Here is a 16491-nt window from a genome sequence, read left to right as displayed (position 1 = left end):
AACTGTCTCTTCAGAGAAACTTAAACAGGAAAATGCTTAGTATAACTATATTCTTCTTATTGGAGACCTTTCTAGATGCATTCAGTTCATAGTTGTGTGGGTTGGAATGATAGTCCAAAGTCTTACTCAAAGCAGAGTCAAAACTGAATTTAGACCAGGTTTTTGTTTGTATTCAGACTGAAGGCTTTGTCATGTCTTGGAAACTTATAAGGATGGAGATTCTACAACCTCCCTGGGCAGCCTAGTGAGAAGGTTTTTAGTATATCTATTTGGAACCTTTCCTATTTCAATTTGTGTCTTGTTCTCTTACTATGTATCTCAGTGAAGAGCCTGGCTCTGTCTGTCTTTGCAGTTACTTCTGCTTAGATATAAGAAGATTGTTCTTCTGTCCCCCAAATCCTTTTCTCTAGGCTAAACAAGCCCAGTTCCTTCAGCCTTTCTTCACAGGGAAGGTGCTGCAGTCCCCTTAAGACTCGTGGCCCTTTGCAGAACCTACTCCGGTTATCAGTGTCATTCTTGTACATGTCCTAAAACTGGATGCAGTCTCCCAGATGTGATCCAACAAGCGCTGAGTAAAGAGGAATAGTGAGTTCCCTCAATCTGCCTGCTGTGCTCCTGTTGATACACTCCAGTATGCTTGTTGGCCTTCATTGTTGCCAGGGCGCGCTTCTGGTTTGGGTTCAGCTTGCTGTCTGCTGGGAGCCTCAGGTCCTTTTCAGCAGAGCTGTTCCCCAGCTAATCAGACCCCAGCCTGTACCACTGCAGAGGGTTAGCCTGTCCCAAGAGCAGAACTTCATTTATTTTTGAATTTAATGTGGCTCCTGTTGGCCCATTCTGCCAGCCCATCTAGGTTGCTTTGAATGGCAGCCCTGCCCTTGAGGCTGTCAGCTAAACACACACACACACACACCCCCCAGCTTGATGTCTTCCAAAAACTCAATGAGGATGCATTACAGTTGTGGAACTCTACTTGTAACTGGCCTCTAGGTAGGGTATGAACTGATAACTACTGCCTTTTGAGGCTGATCATCCAACTAGTGTTTCATCCACTTGGTAGTTAACCCATCTAGACTCTAATATACCAACTTGGATTCAGGGATGCTGTCAGTGACAGCTGTTGAAAGCTGAACAGTCAAGGTAAGCAACATCGACTGCTTTCTCATCCACAGATCTAGTCATTTTGTCATAGCAGCTAATGAGGTTGATCAAGCATGATTTACCCTTGGTAATCCATGCTAGTGTTTTTCATCATCATCATCTTTGTGTGCGCTATAGTATTTTCCAAGAGGATGTGTTTCATGATTTTCACTCGGATTGAAGCAAGGCTGACCAATCTGTAGTTCTTCAGATTGTATTTTTACCCTTTTTGAAGATGTATGCAGTGCTTGCTTTTCCCTAGTCATTGGAATCTTCTCCAATCTCTGCAGCCTTTTCAAAGTGTCTCAAGAACTGGGAATTATTGGATGGACCTGAAACATCTATTCAGTGAATGGAAGAGTCAAAAACTTCTTAATGAAGGTACTTGTCCCATGCTTGTTTGTAAAACCAACCTATGGTGACTATTTCCTGCCTTGAAGTACTTGTAAGCAGAAGGAAACAGTGGAGAAATTAAAATGTATTTTTTTTAATTAAAATGAGTAACAACATGAACACTTTCAGAACACTTCCAGTTACACATCTGAATGTTATACATCAATCCCTTTTAAAAGTCACAAATACTTTCTGCCATGGTTTTCTGTTTACGTCTTTCTTTTCATAGAATGGGACATATCCCAAAATTAAAGTTTTATCCAGTAGAGTTGCAGGGTTGTAACATGGTGAGATTGCATGTATGGGTGGAACACAGTCACGGATAGGTGTAGGCTGCTTAGGAAGGATCGAAAGGAAGAGAGAGGGAAAGCTGCACTCTTAGGTAGCTCCTTGTCTGCATAGAGCTCTAGGCAGAGACATGCTTGTTGAGTCTGTGGGGCAGAATCAGAGAGGAGGGAACACAAGCAGTGGTGTTTGGGAGTTTTTACAGATTGCCTGACAAGGTGGAAGTTGTGGTTAATGCTTTCTGGAAACAACTAGAGGTCTCCTGCCCATTGTCCTCACAGAGGCTTTCGGCCATCCAGACATCTGCTGGGAGAGCCTCAAAACTTTGGGCAGACGATGTTGGAAGTTCCTAGAAGGTGTAGATGATGAATTCCTAGCAGCCAGGGGTAATGCTCTGTTTGACCTATTTGACCACAACGATGGAAGAAGCTGGTGGATCTTGAGTTTAAGTGATCATGAGATGACTGAGTTCAGGATTTGGAGAAGTCTGGGAAGCTTAGCAGTAAAATCAGGCCTGTGGACTGTAGCTTATCTGAGGATTTGCTAAATTAGAATGCCTAGAGAGGTAGTAAATAAGGGGCTTAAAAAGAAAAATTAAAGATCTTTTTAAAGAAAATCCATGGACAGCTCAAGAGCAGACCATGTCATTTTCCAGGAAGATCAGGACTTTGAGCGGAAAGCCCGCTTGACTGAGCAATAGGCTTCTTGATGAACAAAACCGCGGAAAAGGAGCATATAAGAAGTGGACATTATGAAAATTTTTTCCACTGGGAAGATAGTGTAGCACTGGAGCAGGTTATTCAGAGAAACCATGAGAATCTCTACCCTTAAAGGTTTTCAGGAGTTGGGTGTACTATCTATCTATCTATCCATCCAGCTGTCCTTCTTATGTCTGGATCTTGAAAACAAAGGAGATGTTGGAGCCTCCTGTCCTTTGATAATTTTCATTATTTTGCTTTGTTTTTCTTTTATTTTGCTTGGGAGCGTGTATGTCTAGATGTGAAACCTCTCAATTCAGTGGGCATGCTTTAACAACCTCTAGCAGCATGCTTTGCAGTTAATTAATGTACCTCCAATGTGTGGGGGGAGAGGTGGGGAAAGAAAAAACCACAGTTGTGTCCCTTTGAACAAGAATGCTTTGTTCAGCATTGGCACCAGTAGTCTTTTGGGCTTTGTCCTAGGGGAGCATGGTAATCTTTCTGGCTTCAGGATTGCAGTCTGGGTTTTCTTCCTATCAAGGGACTGGAGTCTAGGCAGAGTTTTACTAGGCAGGTTTTTGGGGATTTTTTTTTTTTTTTAAACTCTTCCCCATAATGATGAGACATTTCTTCCTAGTAATGGAATTCTAATAGTGCTGTTGGGGAATCCTTAGTATCCTTACAGGCTTCATTGCTTTGAATCAGCCTCTTGACTGAAACGGAGCTGAGAAAGTGGGATCTTAAGTGTGCGTGGGTATCTTCACATGTGCACCCATGCACACATTTGACTACTTTGGGGAGCTGGGAATTCCTCAGAAGCAGTTTTGTCTTTAACTCCTTGTATTTCACTAAATTGGCATCTCTGTCACAAGGGCTTTCGCTGTCACTGGTGAATGGCAATTCAAGTTCAGCATAATAGGAAGCAAGAAACTTGAAAGCAGTAGAGACCTTGTGGATTCTTAAGAGTATGTTTAGTAATCCCTGTCTGTGGCTTCAAGAGTTAGTAAAGGGTATGTATATTCACACCAGAAGACTGAGTTTATTTTTTGAGGATAAACATTGGCTTGCTGCAGCAGCATAGTCCAAATCTCTGTGCTTAATATGTTTAATATGAAATAATCCTCTGTTCTGATTAGTACACCACTGATTATCCCCATACCTTCATCTTAGTTGCTGCTTAATTATTATCTTTCAGAAGTAGTATGCCATACTGCTACACCTGCTATTTTTGTCTGGAACTGATAGTAATTTTATAATAATCTTTAAGTCCAGCTATTCTGTAGTGGGCATGTGTTGTGAACCTGATGCACAAAACCTGAGCTGCTCGTGAGTTTCTGTTTGAAAGCCCTAGCAGGCTAGTGGGTTGTGTGAGAGCTGTACTTCCTTTCCCTTTAATTTGAGGCATTGGCACTTCAGAGTTTGTTGCACAATTTTCTGGAGCTGTTTGTCTGGGCAGTGTGTTGCTTGGGCAATACTTTGAGTATGGGCTGTTGATTCAGGGCCTTCTGCCGACCGATGCCCAATTCATTTCCCTTCTGTACCTTGGTTCTTGTCTTGCAATCTGTTCTCTAGTACAATTATTTACACATGCAAGAATTTTGTTAGTTTTGGAAAATTTTATCAGTTTTAATAAATTTGTCCATAAATATCGTCTGCTTTATTTTTCTAATGCTATGTACTTCCCCCCTCTGAGGCCTCCAGATTTGGCTTTTACATTTGTTTTTGTAATTAAAGTTGTTGTTCTTAAGTAGCTTAAACTTAAAATAACTGTGTTTAGGCAAAAGTTAGATTGAATGTCTCCTCTCAAGTCTTATAGCTGTGCAGGGCCTGTAGTGTGAGCACCTAGATCATGTTAATAGTGCCCAACCAGGCACCATTAAGGCATGGTTGTACTGGGCACTGCAGGATTAGGCAGCAAGATAAATTCATGACCGTAAACAGATCTTGTAAGACTCGGTAAAGTGTGTATACCATCTAATAGAGAAAGGTGTTTGTTGTATTAACGCTAGCAATCCCTGTGAGTCCCAGGCTAGCAGAAGACAACCAGCTGGTTTCCTGTCTTTCTCCACATTGTCTCTTCCCCAAGTTGCATTCCTCAGTTATACCTTGTATATGTCAAAATTTACGCCTGCTTCTGTGGTTTCAGTTCCCTTCTTCTCAGTTTTATTGCTGTCTTTTCTTGACTCTTAAATGCTCCACATAGTTGGAGCCTTCACTTCGTTCAGTTAAAGTCTTTCTCCTCTACTTCACAGCAGTGACTTTCTGATTCCTCAGTTTCTGGATCAGTAGCATATGAGATGTTAGATGTATATTCCTGATATTGCATGTTTTCTTTGCCAGGTAGCTGATCTGCCTGCTATGTATAATACAGACAAAAATACTCCTTTTGTATTAATGTCATAACACTACATGAACAAAAGATTATTTGGCTCTACTAGCTCCTGCCCTGTCTGAAAACAACTAAGAAAGATTTAATCAGTTTATCAAGATGCTGGAAAAATAACATGGGATCAATAGCTGAGCTGCTACAAAGTGCAAAAAATACAGATGCCATCTACAGCTGTTGAAAAAAAAAAAATAAGATGTGGTTTTAGTGCCTGATGAAAATATGGTACGTGATATCTGTTCCATTACATAGTGCTACGTGTACGCCAGCTTGTTCTGACATGTAAATAAGGCAGTTCTCATTTCCTTATGAAACTTTGTAAATAGTGCAGCACCTGCTGATATCTTCCCGAGTGAGGAAGATGTTTGCAATTCGTGTAAATTCTCATCTCTAAGTATGATGTAAACATCACTAGTGAAAAACACCACTGAGTGCATAGTACACTCAGTTCTTATTCGTCTTGATGAGTTAGATTTAGGACTGTTGGTAGATTATTTTTGTTAGGGATTTCTTTATTTCAAGCAGTGTCTTTGGTATGCCCTTTGAACCCTTTTTAATCTTTGGTGAGTCTCTCATTACGCAGTGGAAAATGATATGTGTTTAACCTAGCTTTTAGTATTAAGGCTTAATAGTGTAAAGAACTGAGCCATAATAGTTCTAGCAGAGATGTTTTGCTATGGTTACCTTGCAGACCTCCTATTCTGACATGGGTGCTCAACTTCCTGAGAACTTCCTCTTTCCAAGGTGCAGAAGTTATTCCAGAATAAATCACTTGTAGCACAGCCTCTCCATGAGGGAAGTGGAATGTCCGTTATCTTACAGGGGATGCTCTTCTAGGCTTTCATGGTCAGCATCCAAAAGGTAAACAAGCCATAACTCATTTCTTCATCCGTGTATCCCTTCCAGGGTCTTGAAGACAACTAGCGGCTCTCTGGAAGATGGTGTTTTAAGCATTGGCTGTGTTGGGTTAAAACAAATTGGTTAGACATGCACCTTTCTGAAAATTGTTATTTGATCTTGTGTGTCTTGGGAACCAGATATATTACACAATGGATTTTTTTTTTTTTAAACGCTTGCTTTGTGTAGTTAGGCTTCCATTTCTCATGCACTTATGCTTGACTAAATAGACATTTTGGAGTTGAATAAGAGAGATAATTGTTTAAGTTAGAGTTTGATGTGTACCATTATCCTTGTGCTTCAGCAAATTCCTATGATTTAATACTCACCACAGTTTACGGTTTATCCTGAAAATTCAAAACAACTAGCAGCTTTAACAGTGATGAAAGCTAGAAGACAGCTGGAACATAATGTGAGAAAATACTTTGTTTCCAAATGCTGCATTGTAAACAAAACTGCATTAATTCATACCAGTTACACACAAAGTCAGGAAAGGCTTGTTACCAACAAACTGTCAATCTTATGTCTGTTCACTTGCAGGAAGCTTGAATTAGGGGGTGGGGGAAAGTGGGAGAGTTTATGACTCGCAGGGGTTGGGAGGTAATAAATCTAAACCTACGTTTACATTTAAAGTAACATAAAGCTTTAAAAATGCTTTTAAAGTGTTAAATATTTGTCATATTGTCATTTGTAAATTTTGTGCTTTCATGATTCACTGGGGAAAATGGATTCACGGAGAATGAGAGAATAACTCAGGCTGGGGAAGGACAATTTGACATACACAAGATTTTGCAGCCCCTGGATGTTGTGAAAATGCTTGCAGGCACGTGTGCACTCCCCGCTGACCCTCTGTGGCCCATGGAGTCTTGGCACTTCACTTTGCGTGGAATCTCTGAGCAGGAAGGAGAGAGTGCTCTCACATCAGAATAACCTATATTTTGGTGGGTTGATTGTGTCAGTAAATATATTATATTTAAAAAGCTGTCTTGTAATGGAATGCCCACAGTTATTGAATGATAGAGTCATTTCTTCCTCTGAATGTTGGGAGGTGGGGAGGGAGGATGAGAGAGAGAGAGAGACAAATGAGCCATCCTGTTTCTCAGAGAGTGAAAGAGTTTTTATCACTCATTGAGGGCATGAGTTCAGTGCTCTGTATTGTGAGTAGAGAGTATTGCCTTTCAGTAACGATGAGTATGGCAGATGCAAGATAACCTTGTCTTGAGTCAGGACAGTAAGAGTGACTAAGGTGACTCCCTGCTCTCCATCCTCCCCCTGAACACTGGCTATTTTGAATCTCATACTGAAGGCCTAGTAATCTGTACATGATGTATGAGAAGCCTGGATACTGAGGTCAAGACAGGAGTCTGAAAAGGAGGGTAGGCATTTGTACTGAGTTTACATGGCAAGGTTTTGGTAGCAGGGGGGCTGCAGGGATTACTTCTGTCAGGAGATGCCAGAAGCTGTCCCCGTGTCAGACAGAGCCAGTTCCAGCCAGCTCCAAGATGGACCTGCTGCTGGCTAAAGCTGAGCCCATCAGTGACATTGGTAGCACCTCTGTGATAACATATTTAAGGAGGGGTAAAAAAAACCACTATGCAGCAGCTGTCAGAGAGAGGAGCAAGAAAAAGGTGAAAGAAACAGCCCTGCAGACACCATGGTCAGTGGAGAAGGGGACGGAAGAGGCGCTCCAGGCACCAGAGCGGAGATTCCCCTGCAACCTGTGAAGAAGACCATGGTGAGGCAGGTTGTCCCCCTGCAGCCCATGGAGGACCCCACGCTGGAGCAGGTGGATGTGCCCTGAAGGAAGCTGCAGCCCGTGGAGAGCCTATGCTGGAGCAGGCTCCTGGACGGAGCTGTGGCCCGTGGGGGGCACACACTGGAGCAGTCTGTTCCTGAAAGACTGTGCCCCGTGGAAAGGTCCCACGCTGGAGCCGTTCTTGAACTGCAGCCCATGGGAAGGACCCACACTGGAGAAGTTCCTGAAGGACTGTATCCTATGGGAGGCATCCCATGCTGGAGCCAGGGGAACAGCGTGAGGAGGAAGGAGCAGCAGAGATGAAGTGTTATGAAATGACTGCTACCCCCATTCCCCAGTGCTACCTGGGGGGGAGGAGGTAGAAGAGTCAGGAGAGAAGTTGAGCCTGGGAAGAAGGGGAGGGGTGGGGAGAAGGTGGTTTTAGTCTTGTTTTTATTTCTCACTATCTTACTCTGTTATTGATTGGCAGTAAATTAAATTAATCTTCCCCAAGTCGAGTCTGTTTTGCCTGTCACGGTAGTTGGTGAGTGTTTTTCCTGTACTTATCTTGACCCATGAGCTTTTCATCATGTTTTCTCCCCCTGTCTTGCTGAGGCAAAGGAGTGAGAGAGCGGCTTCGTAGGCACCTGGTGGCTAACCAAGGTTAACCCACCAGAGCGTCCAAGAATTAGACACAGAGATGAAGCAGCATGCTTCCAAACCTTTTTGTGCGTCAGGGTCAAGCAGTCTGCTGCTTTTCTTCTTGAGCATTAGTTTTAATGCTAGTTATGACAGATGAATTGTTCCTGTTGGGAGCTGAGAATCAAGCCTGGAGACATTTGTGAAACAATTCAACAGTGGTTTTGTTTGGAATTAAAAAAGACTTGTCGTCGTCCGTGGCCGTCGCCGTGTCCCCCCACCCCCCCACACCCCTTCAAATGAAAGGGTGCAGATTCCAAGCTAGTTTAGGTGAAAAAGTGTTGTTTAAAATGTAGGTAGTATTAGAGTATATGTTAGTGCAACATGTTGAATCTACTTTATAAATGTGTACAAGGTGCAAGACTGTTAGAAATTCTAGGAAGTTATAGGTAAAACTGAAAGGGAAACTGTAAGGTCAGTCAAATCACAGAGCCACAGAATTACATAGGTTGGAAGGGACCTAAGGAGGCTATCCAGTCCATCGTTTTGCTCAAAGGAGGGTCATCACTGAATTCAGACAGGGTTGTTCAGGGCTTTATCCAGTCAGGCCTTGGAAACCTCAAGCATGGAGATTCCATGCCCTCTCTGGGCAACCTGCTCCAATGTTTAATTATCCTCATAGTGTAACTTTTTTCCACGTATCAGTTGGAACCTTCACTATTTCAGTTGATACTCACAGTCTCTTATCTTCAAGAGCCTGGCTCTGACTTTTCAGTAACAACACGTTAGGTACTGAAAGGCTGCTCTTGGGTACCCGTAGCCTTCTCTCCTCCAGACTAACTGAGCCCAGTTCCCTGAGCCTCTCCTGATGGGGCATATGGTCCGGTCTCTGAACACCATCGCAGCCCTTTCCTGAACTCTAGTTTGTCAGCATCCTTGTGTACTGCCTTCACACCAAGTCGACTGCACACTCCAGCTTGGTGTCTTCAAAGAAATCAATGAAGATAGGTTCCACCTCTTCCTCCATGTGGTAGATGGTGTTAAATAAGATAGGTTCCTGGATAGATCCCTGAGGAGTTCCACTTACAACTGGACAGGTAGTCCAGTAATCCAGCCTTTTTGCACCCGCAGTAATCCACCCATCTAGACTATAATGTCCCAGCTTGGATGCAAGGATGTTGTGGGAAACCAAGTTGAAAACCCAACAGCCAAGATAAACAACTTTTGCTGGTCTTCCATCCAAGATTTAAAAAGAGGGTATAATTTAAGATCTTCAGTGTGCATGATGGGCGAGTGATTGAGCATTCAGCTTATCACTCTCCATCTGAATTGCTTGTTTTCCCCCAACATATGGTATTTTCTATGCAGTGAGATGAAAAACTGAGTCTCTTTTAATTTACAGACTCTCTGGCTGTATCAACAGTCACATGTGCTTTGTTGCTCAGCCTGAATAAACTTCATCACATGCTGTCTTTTTCTGAATCGACGCAGCTGAACAAGTGAGTTAACACTTGTCTTTCCTGCGTCATTGGTACAGTGTTGTATTTGGTTGCAGTTAAAGGCTCTGCTGGCTACATGTGTATGACTTTGAAGTCAGCTGAGTTGTCGGTGTTATTTAAAAGCCATTAGGCAGCAAAATTGTCACGATGGTCAGAGTTTGGCCTGCATAACTTTGCTCCAACAGAAGAACCAGAGTTTGCTCTTGACTCCATTGTCCAAGTCTGGAAATGAGAAACATTGTTCCTATTAGTGATAGAATAGGGAATTAGGACAGCAAAATCTCATCCTTCAGTGACTTAGTCACTTTTCAAATGGTCAGAACGCTTGGTATTAATGCTGGTGGTTTAGGTTTAATTGAATATTGATTGAATATTTAGTTGAAGTATTGTGAGTTTGTGGGAATTCTTTGCTCCTGTGTTCACTTCCATTGTGAAATAAAATTCTTCTGAGAAAAAGAGCCCCTTACTGATTTTGTTTGTCTGCTTTATAAACAAAGGTTTTTGTTAATATCTGCATAGAGGCTGTCTTGCAATTGCAAAGAACTGGTGGTACAGCCTTTGCTGGGGCCACCACAATGATTTCATTTTTAAGTAGTTCATTATCCCTCCAACTAAAAGCTATGCTGTGAAGTGGCTTCATGTTACAGTGGCTTTTGGATATGAACTTGACTATGCTAGCATGGTCTGATATATTCATACTGTGAGTAAGGAATTGGTGCATTTCTTGCCATTTGTTTCCCTGAATTTAAAAAAAAAAAGTTAGTTACCATTTTAAGCGACTGAGGTGGTGGCAGTTCAGCCATGTGTGACTGTCCAATTCAGAGTGTTTGATCTGACCTGTCTTGAGATCCAGACTCTGAGAAAAAGATTTTTGCAAAAGTTGTCAAGCATAGCAAAACTTCTGTTGAGGTAAAATGCCCAGGTGGAAAGAGCCAGCCACAAGGAATGCCTCATTAACCCGTCACAGTAAACTGGGAGCCTTGCCAGCTTAAGCCCTACTGAATCTCTGGCAATCACTGTGGCAATAGCAAAGTTTTCCTATGTTTGTGTGGTGGTCTGAATCAAGAGTGTAAGCTCCTATTAAAGTGTTGTTAATACACAGGTAAAATAAGCAAGCTGAAAAGCTGATGCTTTGTTTTTTTACTCCTTTATGGGGCTTGGGTTTAATTTCCACTATAGTCTTTTGGATTCTGTTTTATTTCCCTTGGCATATAAATGGCCAGGATCCGTTTAATGGCATGGAGACAGATGGGGCAGCCAAACCTCAAAGTCAAAGACAAAACTCAGACCTTCCTGCAAATTACTAAAAACTGCAGCCTGCTGCAAATGGATTTTCAAATCAAACCATATGCGGGGTAGCCTTCTAACTGTTGCTAATCTATCTATACTCTCTGGAATGTATGTACATGTAGCATGTACCTTTGCTTATGTATTTTCCTTCTGTATTGTTGTCTAAACAATTCTGAAGGCAGTCTTTCAAAGTACATCCAAAGGAACTTCTGGCATATGATACTCCCTCCAAGCAGGCAGCAAAAATTGCAGCTTGCAGGGAACCTGGCGAGGAAAAGTCTGACACTTGTGTAGATTTGTGGTTCCTCTTTTCTGTCTGTCTTTTTTGAAAATGTCACTTTTCCAGATTCTGATCAATACTGTACTTTTCTGCCTACTAACTATGGGGTCAGAGGTTTTGTTAATAATCACTACTTTTATCTTCTCAGCCTCTTACTTAACTTGATTGGATGATCTGTTGGTTGGCATGAAATACAAGGAATCAATTTAGCTATAACCTAGTCTTTCTGCTCCTCATGTTGACACTTGGAACTTCTAAGTCAAATGCGGCTTTTCTTTAATTAAAAAAAAACCCAGACACATCAGTCCTTGTTTGTTCTTCAGAACGAAGATAAGCAGAATGTTGTGCTGCCATGCCTATTTCAGTTTTGTAAGGTGTCAGTTTCTTCAGATCTGAATATTTATGGCAGAGCAAGAAGTTAAATTCTATAGCGTGATGAGAATTTATCTTGTCTCATATAATTCCTTTGCAGCAGTGAGGAGATCAGAGTTCTGGACTTCTTTTCAATATAATAAACCTAGGTCTGGCATTAGGTTTTTTTCACTGAGCAGTGGCATCATCTGAGAGAGGTGATTTATATAAGCTTGAACTATTATTTATTCTAACTTTTTAAAAATTATACTAGTGATGTTTTTTTATAAAGCCCACATGACTGTTCCTATTGCACCTTCTGTCTTTCTAGAAAGAAATGTAATTTGTAGTGATCTTCCTTGATTGCATATATTTGGCTAATTGTGTTTAAGAAGAATTATGTCTTCCCAGCTGCCCACTAATAAAACATTTTTAGTGGCAAATGTCCCTGGTCTTTCTGTGTTTTTTAAACTGCTGATTATAAACCTGCAGTTTAAGAGGTTTTACTGACTTTTCTGAATCTCAGGATTTCTGGTTCTCTTCAGAGAAAAGCAAATAATTGGAGTTGATTCTTTGGAGAGGTCCTGTGACTTAGTGTATGAAAGAACAAAGAGTGAAGAGTGCTGAAGTCCGTTGGCTGTCTGAATAAATAGGTAACTTCTAGAAGAGTTTGTCTTTGCATTTTAAATCTGTAGAGTTTCTGAGGAAGAATCACATTAGAGCTTTGTCCTCAAGTTCTAAACTCCCTTTGTGGTCACTGCTTCTCCTTTTCACATCTTTGAACTTCCTTTAGTGGCTGTAACTGTCAGGGTGATCGATCAATAAATATGATTTATATGGAAGGTTTAGCACTTTAGAAGACTTTGTGCCAGATAAGGGAATAGGTAATCAATGCATGTGGAATTAATTTTCTGCTGTGAAAAGTGCCGCAAATAGTATGTATTATTTAGGTTAAAAAAAAAAAAATACATGGAAACAATTGAATGTGAGTTGTGTGAGCATAAACAGCATGCAATATTTATGCCATAAGAGAAGAGTGGTTCTAAGGAACTTCTAGTTTTATCCAGACGTAGATAAAAGTGAATTCCTGCAGCATATGTGATGTGATATTTCTAAAGGATTCTGCACCTTTTTGCTTTTACAGGTCCTGTTCTATACACTAAAAGCAATGATCTATAAGGCATTGTGTAAGATGTCCTTAGAGCAGCCCTTCTAGGTTTTGCCTCCCAGCCACAACACAGCTTTGTGGCTTCCTCCTTGCCGCATTACCCAGCGTTCGAGAAACAGCTTTTGGCACGACAGGCCCCATACCAGGCTGTACAGCGTGGCCTGTAAGTGAATGTTTGTGTGGGGAGGGGGTTTGAAAGCACTGCTAGCTTAAATTAGTAGTGATGTTATACTGATGTAACTTCCCCCTGTAGGCACTTCTTTATTAGGCATATAGCTGTACAGCTGCACTGACAAACCTCTTGGGTAAGAGTCAGAAACAGAACCTGTGACTTGGCTGGCTGGGATAGCAGGGACCCTGCAGGCTTCCTTTATATAAAGTACTTCTGGCTTGTGTTGCTTGTATGTCTGGCTGGGCATTACTGCTGGTCTTAGCTGCGTCTATGCCAGAGGAAGGTTGCCAGTAGAGCCTTATCAGTAAATTGTTTTATTGTAGACAGTCATAAGTGTCCTATTTAAAAACAAGTTAAAAAAATTGGAAAGAGTTGAGTCAGGCACACATACATGCAAAATGTGTATGAAAGACGTGTCCATATGGAAAATTCTGTTTGTACAATTGCATCTATTTAAAACCGTTTCTACTCATGGAGCATTCAAATGCAGACATATAAGAAAGCAAAGGTATCTTTTGAAACTTTGGTACTGCCATTAGCATAAGAAAGCGGAGAGTCTTTGCTAAACTCTCCTGGGATTCTTTTCTAGTAGCATTTGCCTCTTTCTCCTTGTTCTCTTTTAGGTCAACTTAGCTTATGCTGGTGTTCTGTGTTATTTCTCAAATGCAATTTAAAGTCATTACCTAGAATCTTCTCTAGCTCCCCAGCAAAATGGCACCTATATCCCACCGTGATTTGTGTAGGAGGGCAATGGGCAAGTCACACAAGGGAAGCATAATGTTATGTGTTGTGTTTGATGGTATTGTCTTTTAGAGGTGGCTGCCACTTCAACATCCATAGCTTAGCTTTATCAAGTTCTGTCTCTTCCTCCGGGGATGCAGAACTGTAAATTATATCGAGTGGAATCATGTAGGCTAAGAAGTCTCAGCATAGGTTTTTGTTCTTCTCACCCTAGCTACTTCGTGTTTCTTCAGCTGTGTGCTTGAACCTGAGATGCATGTAGTATTTCAGGCAGGTCAGGAGAGGGAGCTGGCAGTCTAGGGGTGAAAAAGAATCTTCCTTCCATACAAATAACTATTTCTTTTATTGTGCCTCTGAGTGTAGAAATGTGATGGGGTTAGCCTGTCTGTATCTGAAATAACAGGAGTCCAGACCCACTTCCAGAACATAAAGTTACAAGTAAGGATTTTTTTACTACTTTGTTCTGTAGCTGATGGTAGTTTTTATCCGTTGCCTGAGGATGCTATTTAGAAGTGTTGACAGTGCTTTTCTCTTGGAAGAGGTCTGTGTTGCCAGTAGTACATGTAGGTGATAGGGACAGTAAACAGAAACTCTCACCTTCATCTGAGTCCAATAAAATAAAAATGTCAGTGCTGATATTAATGTTGCCAATAGTAATTGCACTTATAGGGCATCCAACGCAGTAGTATCTGCTTGCCCTTCATGTGGCTTTTGGAGAGATTAAAAGCTCTTCAAAGACAGCATGCCCTTCAGATGACCGCTGACTTGATTGAAATGTAAAATTGCCCTGCAGAAGGGTTTCCCCACTGCAGTGGGTTAGCCTTAGCCAACAGCCAGGCTCCCACCCAGCCCCTCATTCAGTCCCCCCCATCAGCAGGATGGGGGAAGAAAATGTTGAGAAAAAACAGGAACAAGAAGGCTCGTGGGTCGAGATAGAGACAGCTCTTTCCCAGGCTCAAATCCACTCCTTCACTCCTGACTTTTGTACCCGCTTCCTTCCCACCACCACCAGCGGCCAGTGGGTTCATTGTGGAGATGGCTGGAACTAGCTGTGTCCAGCATGGGGCAGCCCTGACATCTTCCCTGAAAAAACTAAGCAAGTGGTGACATTCTCCCTTCCAGATAATGTAGGTCTTGACACGATAGTTCCATGCTCCTTTTTTCACCAGCAAATGGACTTCTGAAGCTCTAGGTATGCTAGCTTGATTAGTTTTTGAAGGGCTGTACTGTAAAGCTCAGTTAGTGAAAGTGCATATGTTGAAAACAACTGTGCAAAAGAGCTTTCAGAAAAAAGTTAGCATTGTACAGATCATTTTACAAAGCTGGTCCACTTGTACTTGCCCACTCGAGGAAGAGGCAGAATGTGTTTTGGAGGTGGGAAAGGAAGTGACTGGAAGCAGGGATGCGTGAACTGGCAAAGGGGAAACCCTATACTCACCTTTCAAATGTCACCTGACTTTCTTGAATTTGTTTTATGTTTTAAGTGTTGCTGTATATATGACATCTTTCCAACAGGTTACTTGGCATGGTTTTGGGCTCTTTAGTGATTGTTCTGCATGTAAGATAATTCCCTCTCTGCTATATTTTCTGTATATTCTCTACGATGCTGTGCTGCCGTTCCAATCTTTGATTAATCTCAGTGGGTTTGTACTTTATGAATAATTAAAAATCTTTTCTTCATTCCTATTGCAGAGCTTGAAAATAGCATATTATTCTTCCCCACCCTTAATTCTTTGTGTTTTGGGTTTCTTGGTTTTGTTTTCATTTTGGTTTTTTTTTTGTTATTCACAAGTGGCTGCCCTTACATAGCAGGTAGAAAGCTTAGGCTGATATGAGAGACTTGGCTAATGTCATGCTAGCATGGTAAAGTATCGTGATCTGACTAGAAGCCCAGTGCCATTTGGGTTTATGTAGTGCCTTGCCTGGTACATATGAAATATGGTGATCTACTTATTTGTTCTTGTTCAGGCTTCTCCTCCATACCAGACTTTCTACCTTCAGTCCTTGCTGTACTGCGAAAAGGAACAGAGGTGCTACTTGTCTTTTGCAGTCATTAATCCCTATTTCCATCTTCTTTAGCAGGGAGTGAACGCTGATTCTTCTTGCCAATAATTGGTGGAGAGATGAGAGTTTGAGTGCTGTTGAGAAATGCTGCTGTGCAGCAATAGTGAGGTTTACTATACCCCCTGTTTGGGGATTTTTTTTCTTGATATCTGTCTTGCAAATTCTCATTGGCATCTTAGTTGCAGAAACCCGGCTCACTTGCACTGTTAGTACCAATCTACCAGCAGAAAGAATGTACTTAAATGGTAGCGTGCTGTTTCTTTATTTGAAGTTCCCCCTATCCCCTTGATGGGATGTGACTTGTGAGAGTCCTAGTTTTATCATAGCCTTTGCGAGTAATTTGAAGGAAGTGGCTTGGTTTGTTGGTTGGGGTTTTTTTTTGCTTTGCTTATAAGCTGCTTTTGCTCAGGAAATAGCAATTTTTGTTTGGGGTATTGACAAAAAATGACTGGGAGCAAAGTGTTTGTGCTTTCAAGGTTATAATAAATAAATGCCTCAGGGGATTTTTTGTCTCCTGATGAAGGGCTGGGGTTTTGGTGGTGTGTGTATGTGTTTGGCATTTTTTATTGTTTTGGATTGAATGGGGTTTTTTTGCAGAGGGAGGTTAAGGTTAGTGGATGAGGGAAAGGCTGTGGATGTGGTCTACCTAGACTTTAGTAAAGCCTTTGACATTGTTTTCCACAGTATTCTCCTGGAGAAACTGGCTGCTCATGGCTTGGGTGGGCGTACTCTTCGCTGGGTAAAAAACTGGCTGGA

At 41.7% G+C, this 16491-nt stretch overlaps 1 protein-coding gene across 1 annotated transcript in view; it reads left to right on the top strand.

Moving 5' to 3' along the window:
* The first annotated feature begins 7450 nt into the window (after positions 1-7450).
* Positions 7451-16491, top strand: part of EPB41L4B (erythrocyte membrane protein band 4.1 like 4B) — a 147711-nt gene continuing 138670 nt past the window's right edge. The window contains exon 1 of the mRNA XM_019472320.1: positions 7451-7531. Coding sequence (XP_019327865.1) covers positions 7451-7531 — 81 coding nt within the window. The remainder of the gene's footprint in view (positions 7532-16491) is intronic.

This window comes from Aptenodytes forsteri, unplaced genomic scaffold (genome assembly GCF_000699145.1).
Source record: "Aptenodytes forsteri isolate BGI_AS27 unplaced genomic scaffold, ASM69914v1 Scaffold114, whole genome shotgun sequence".
Classification (NCBI taxonomy): Eukaryota; Metazoa; Chordata; class Aves; order Sphenisciformes; family Spheniscidae; genus Aptenodytes; species Aptenodytes forsteri.
Note: the sequence above shows the minus strand (reverse complement) of the source record. Positions and strands in the feature narration are given on the sequence as shown.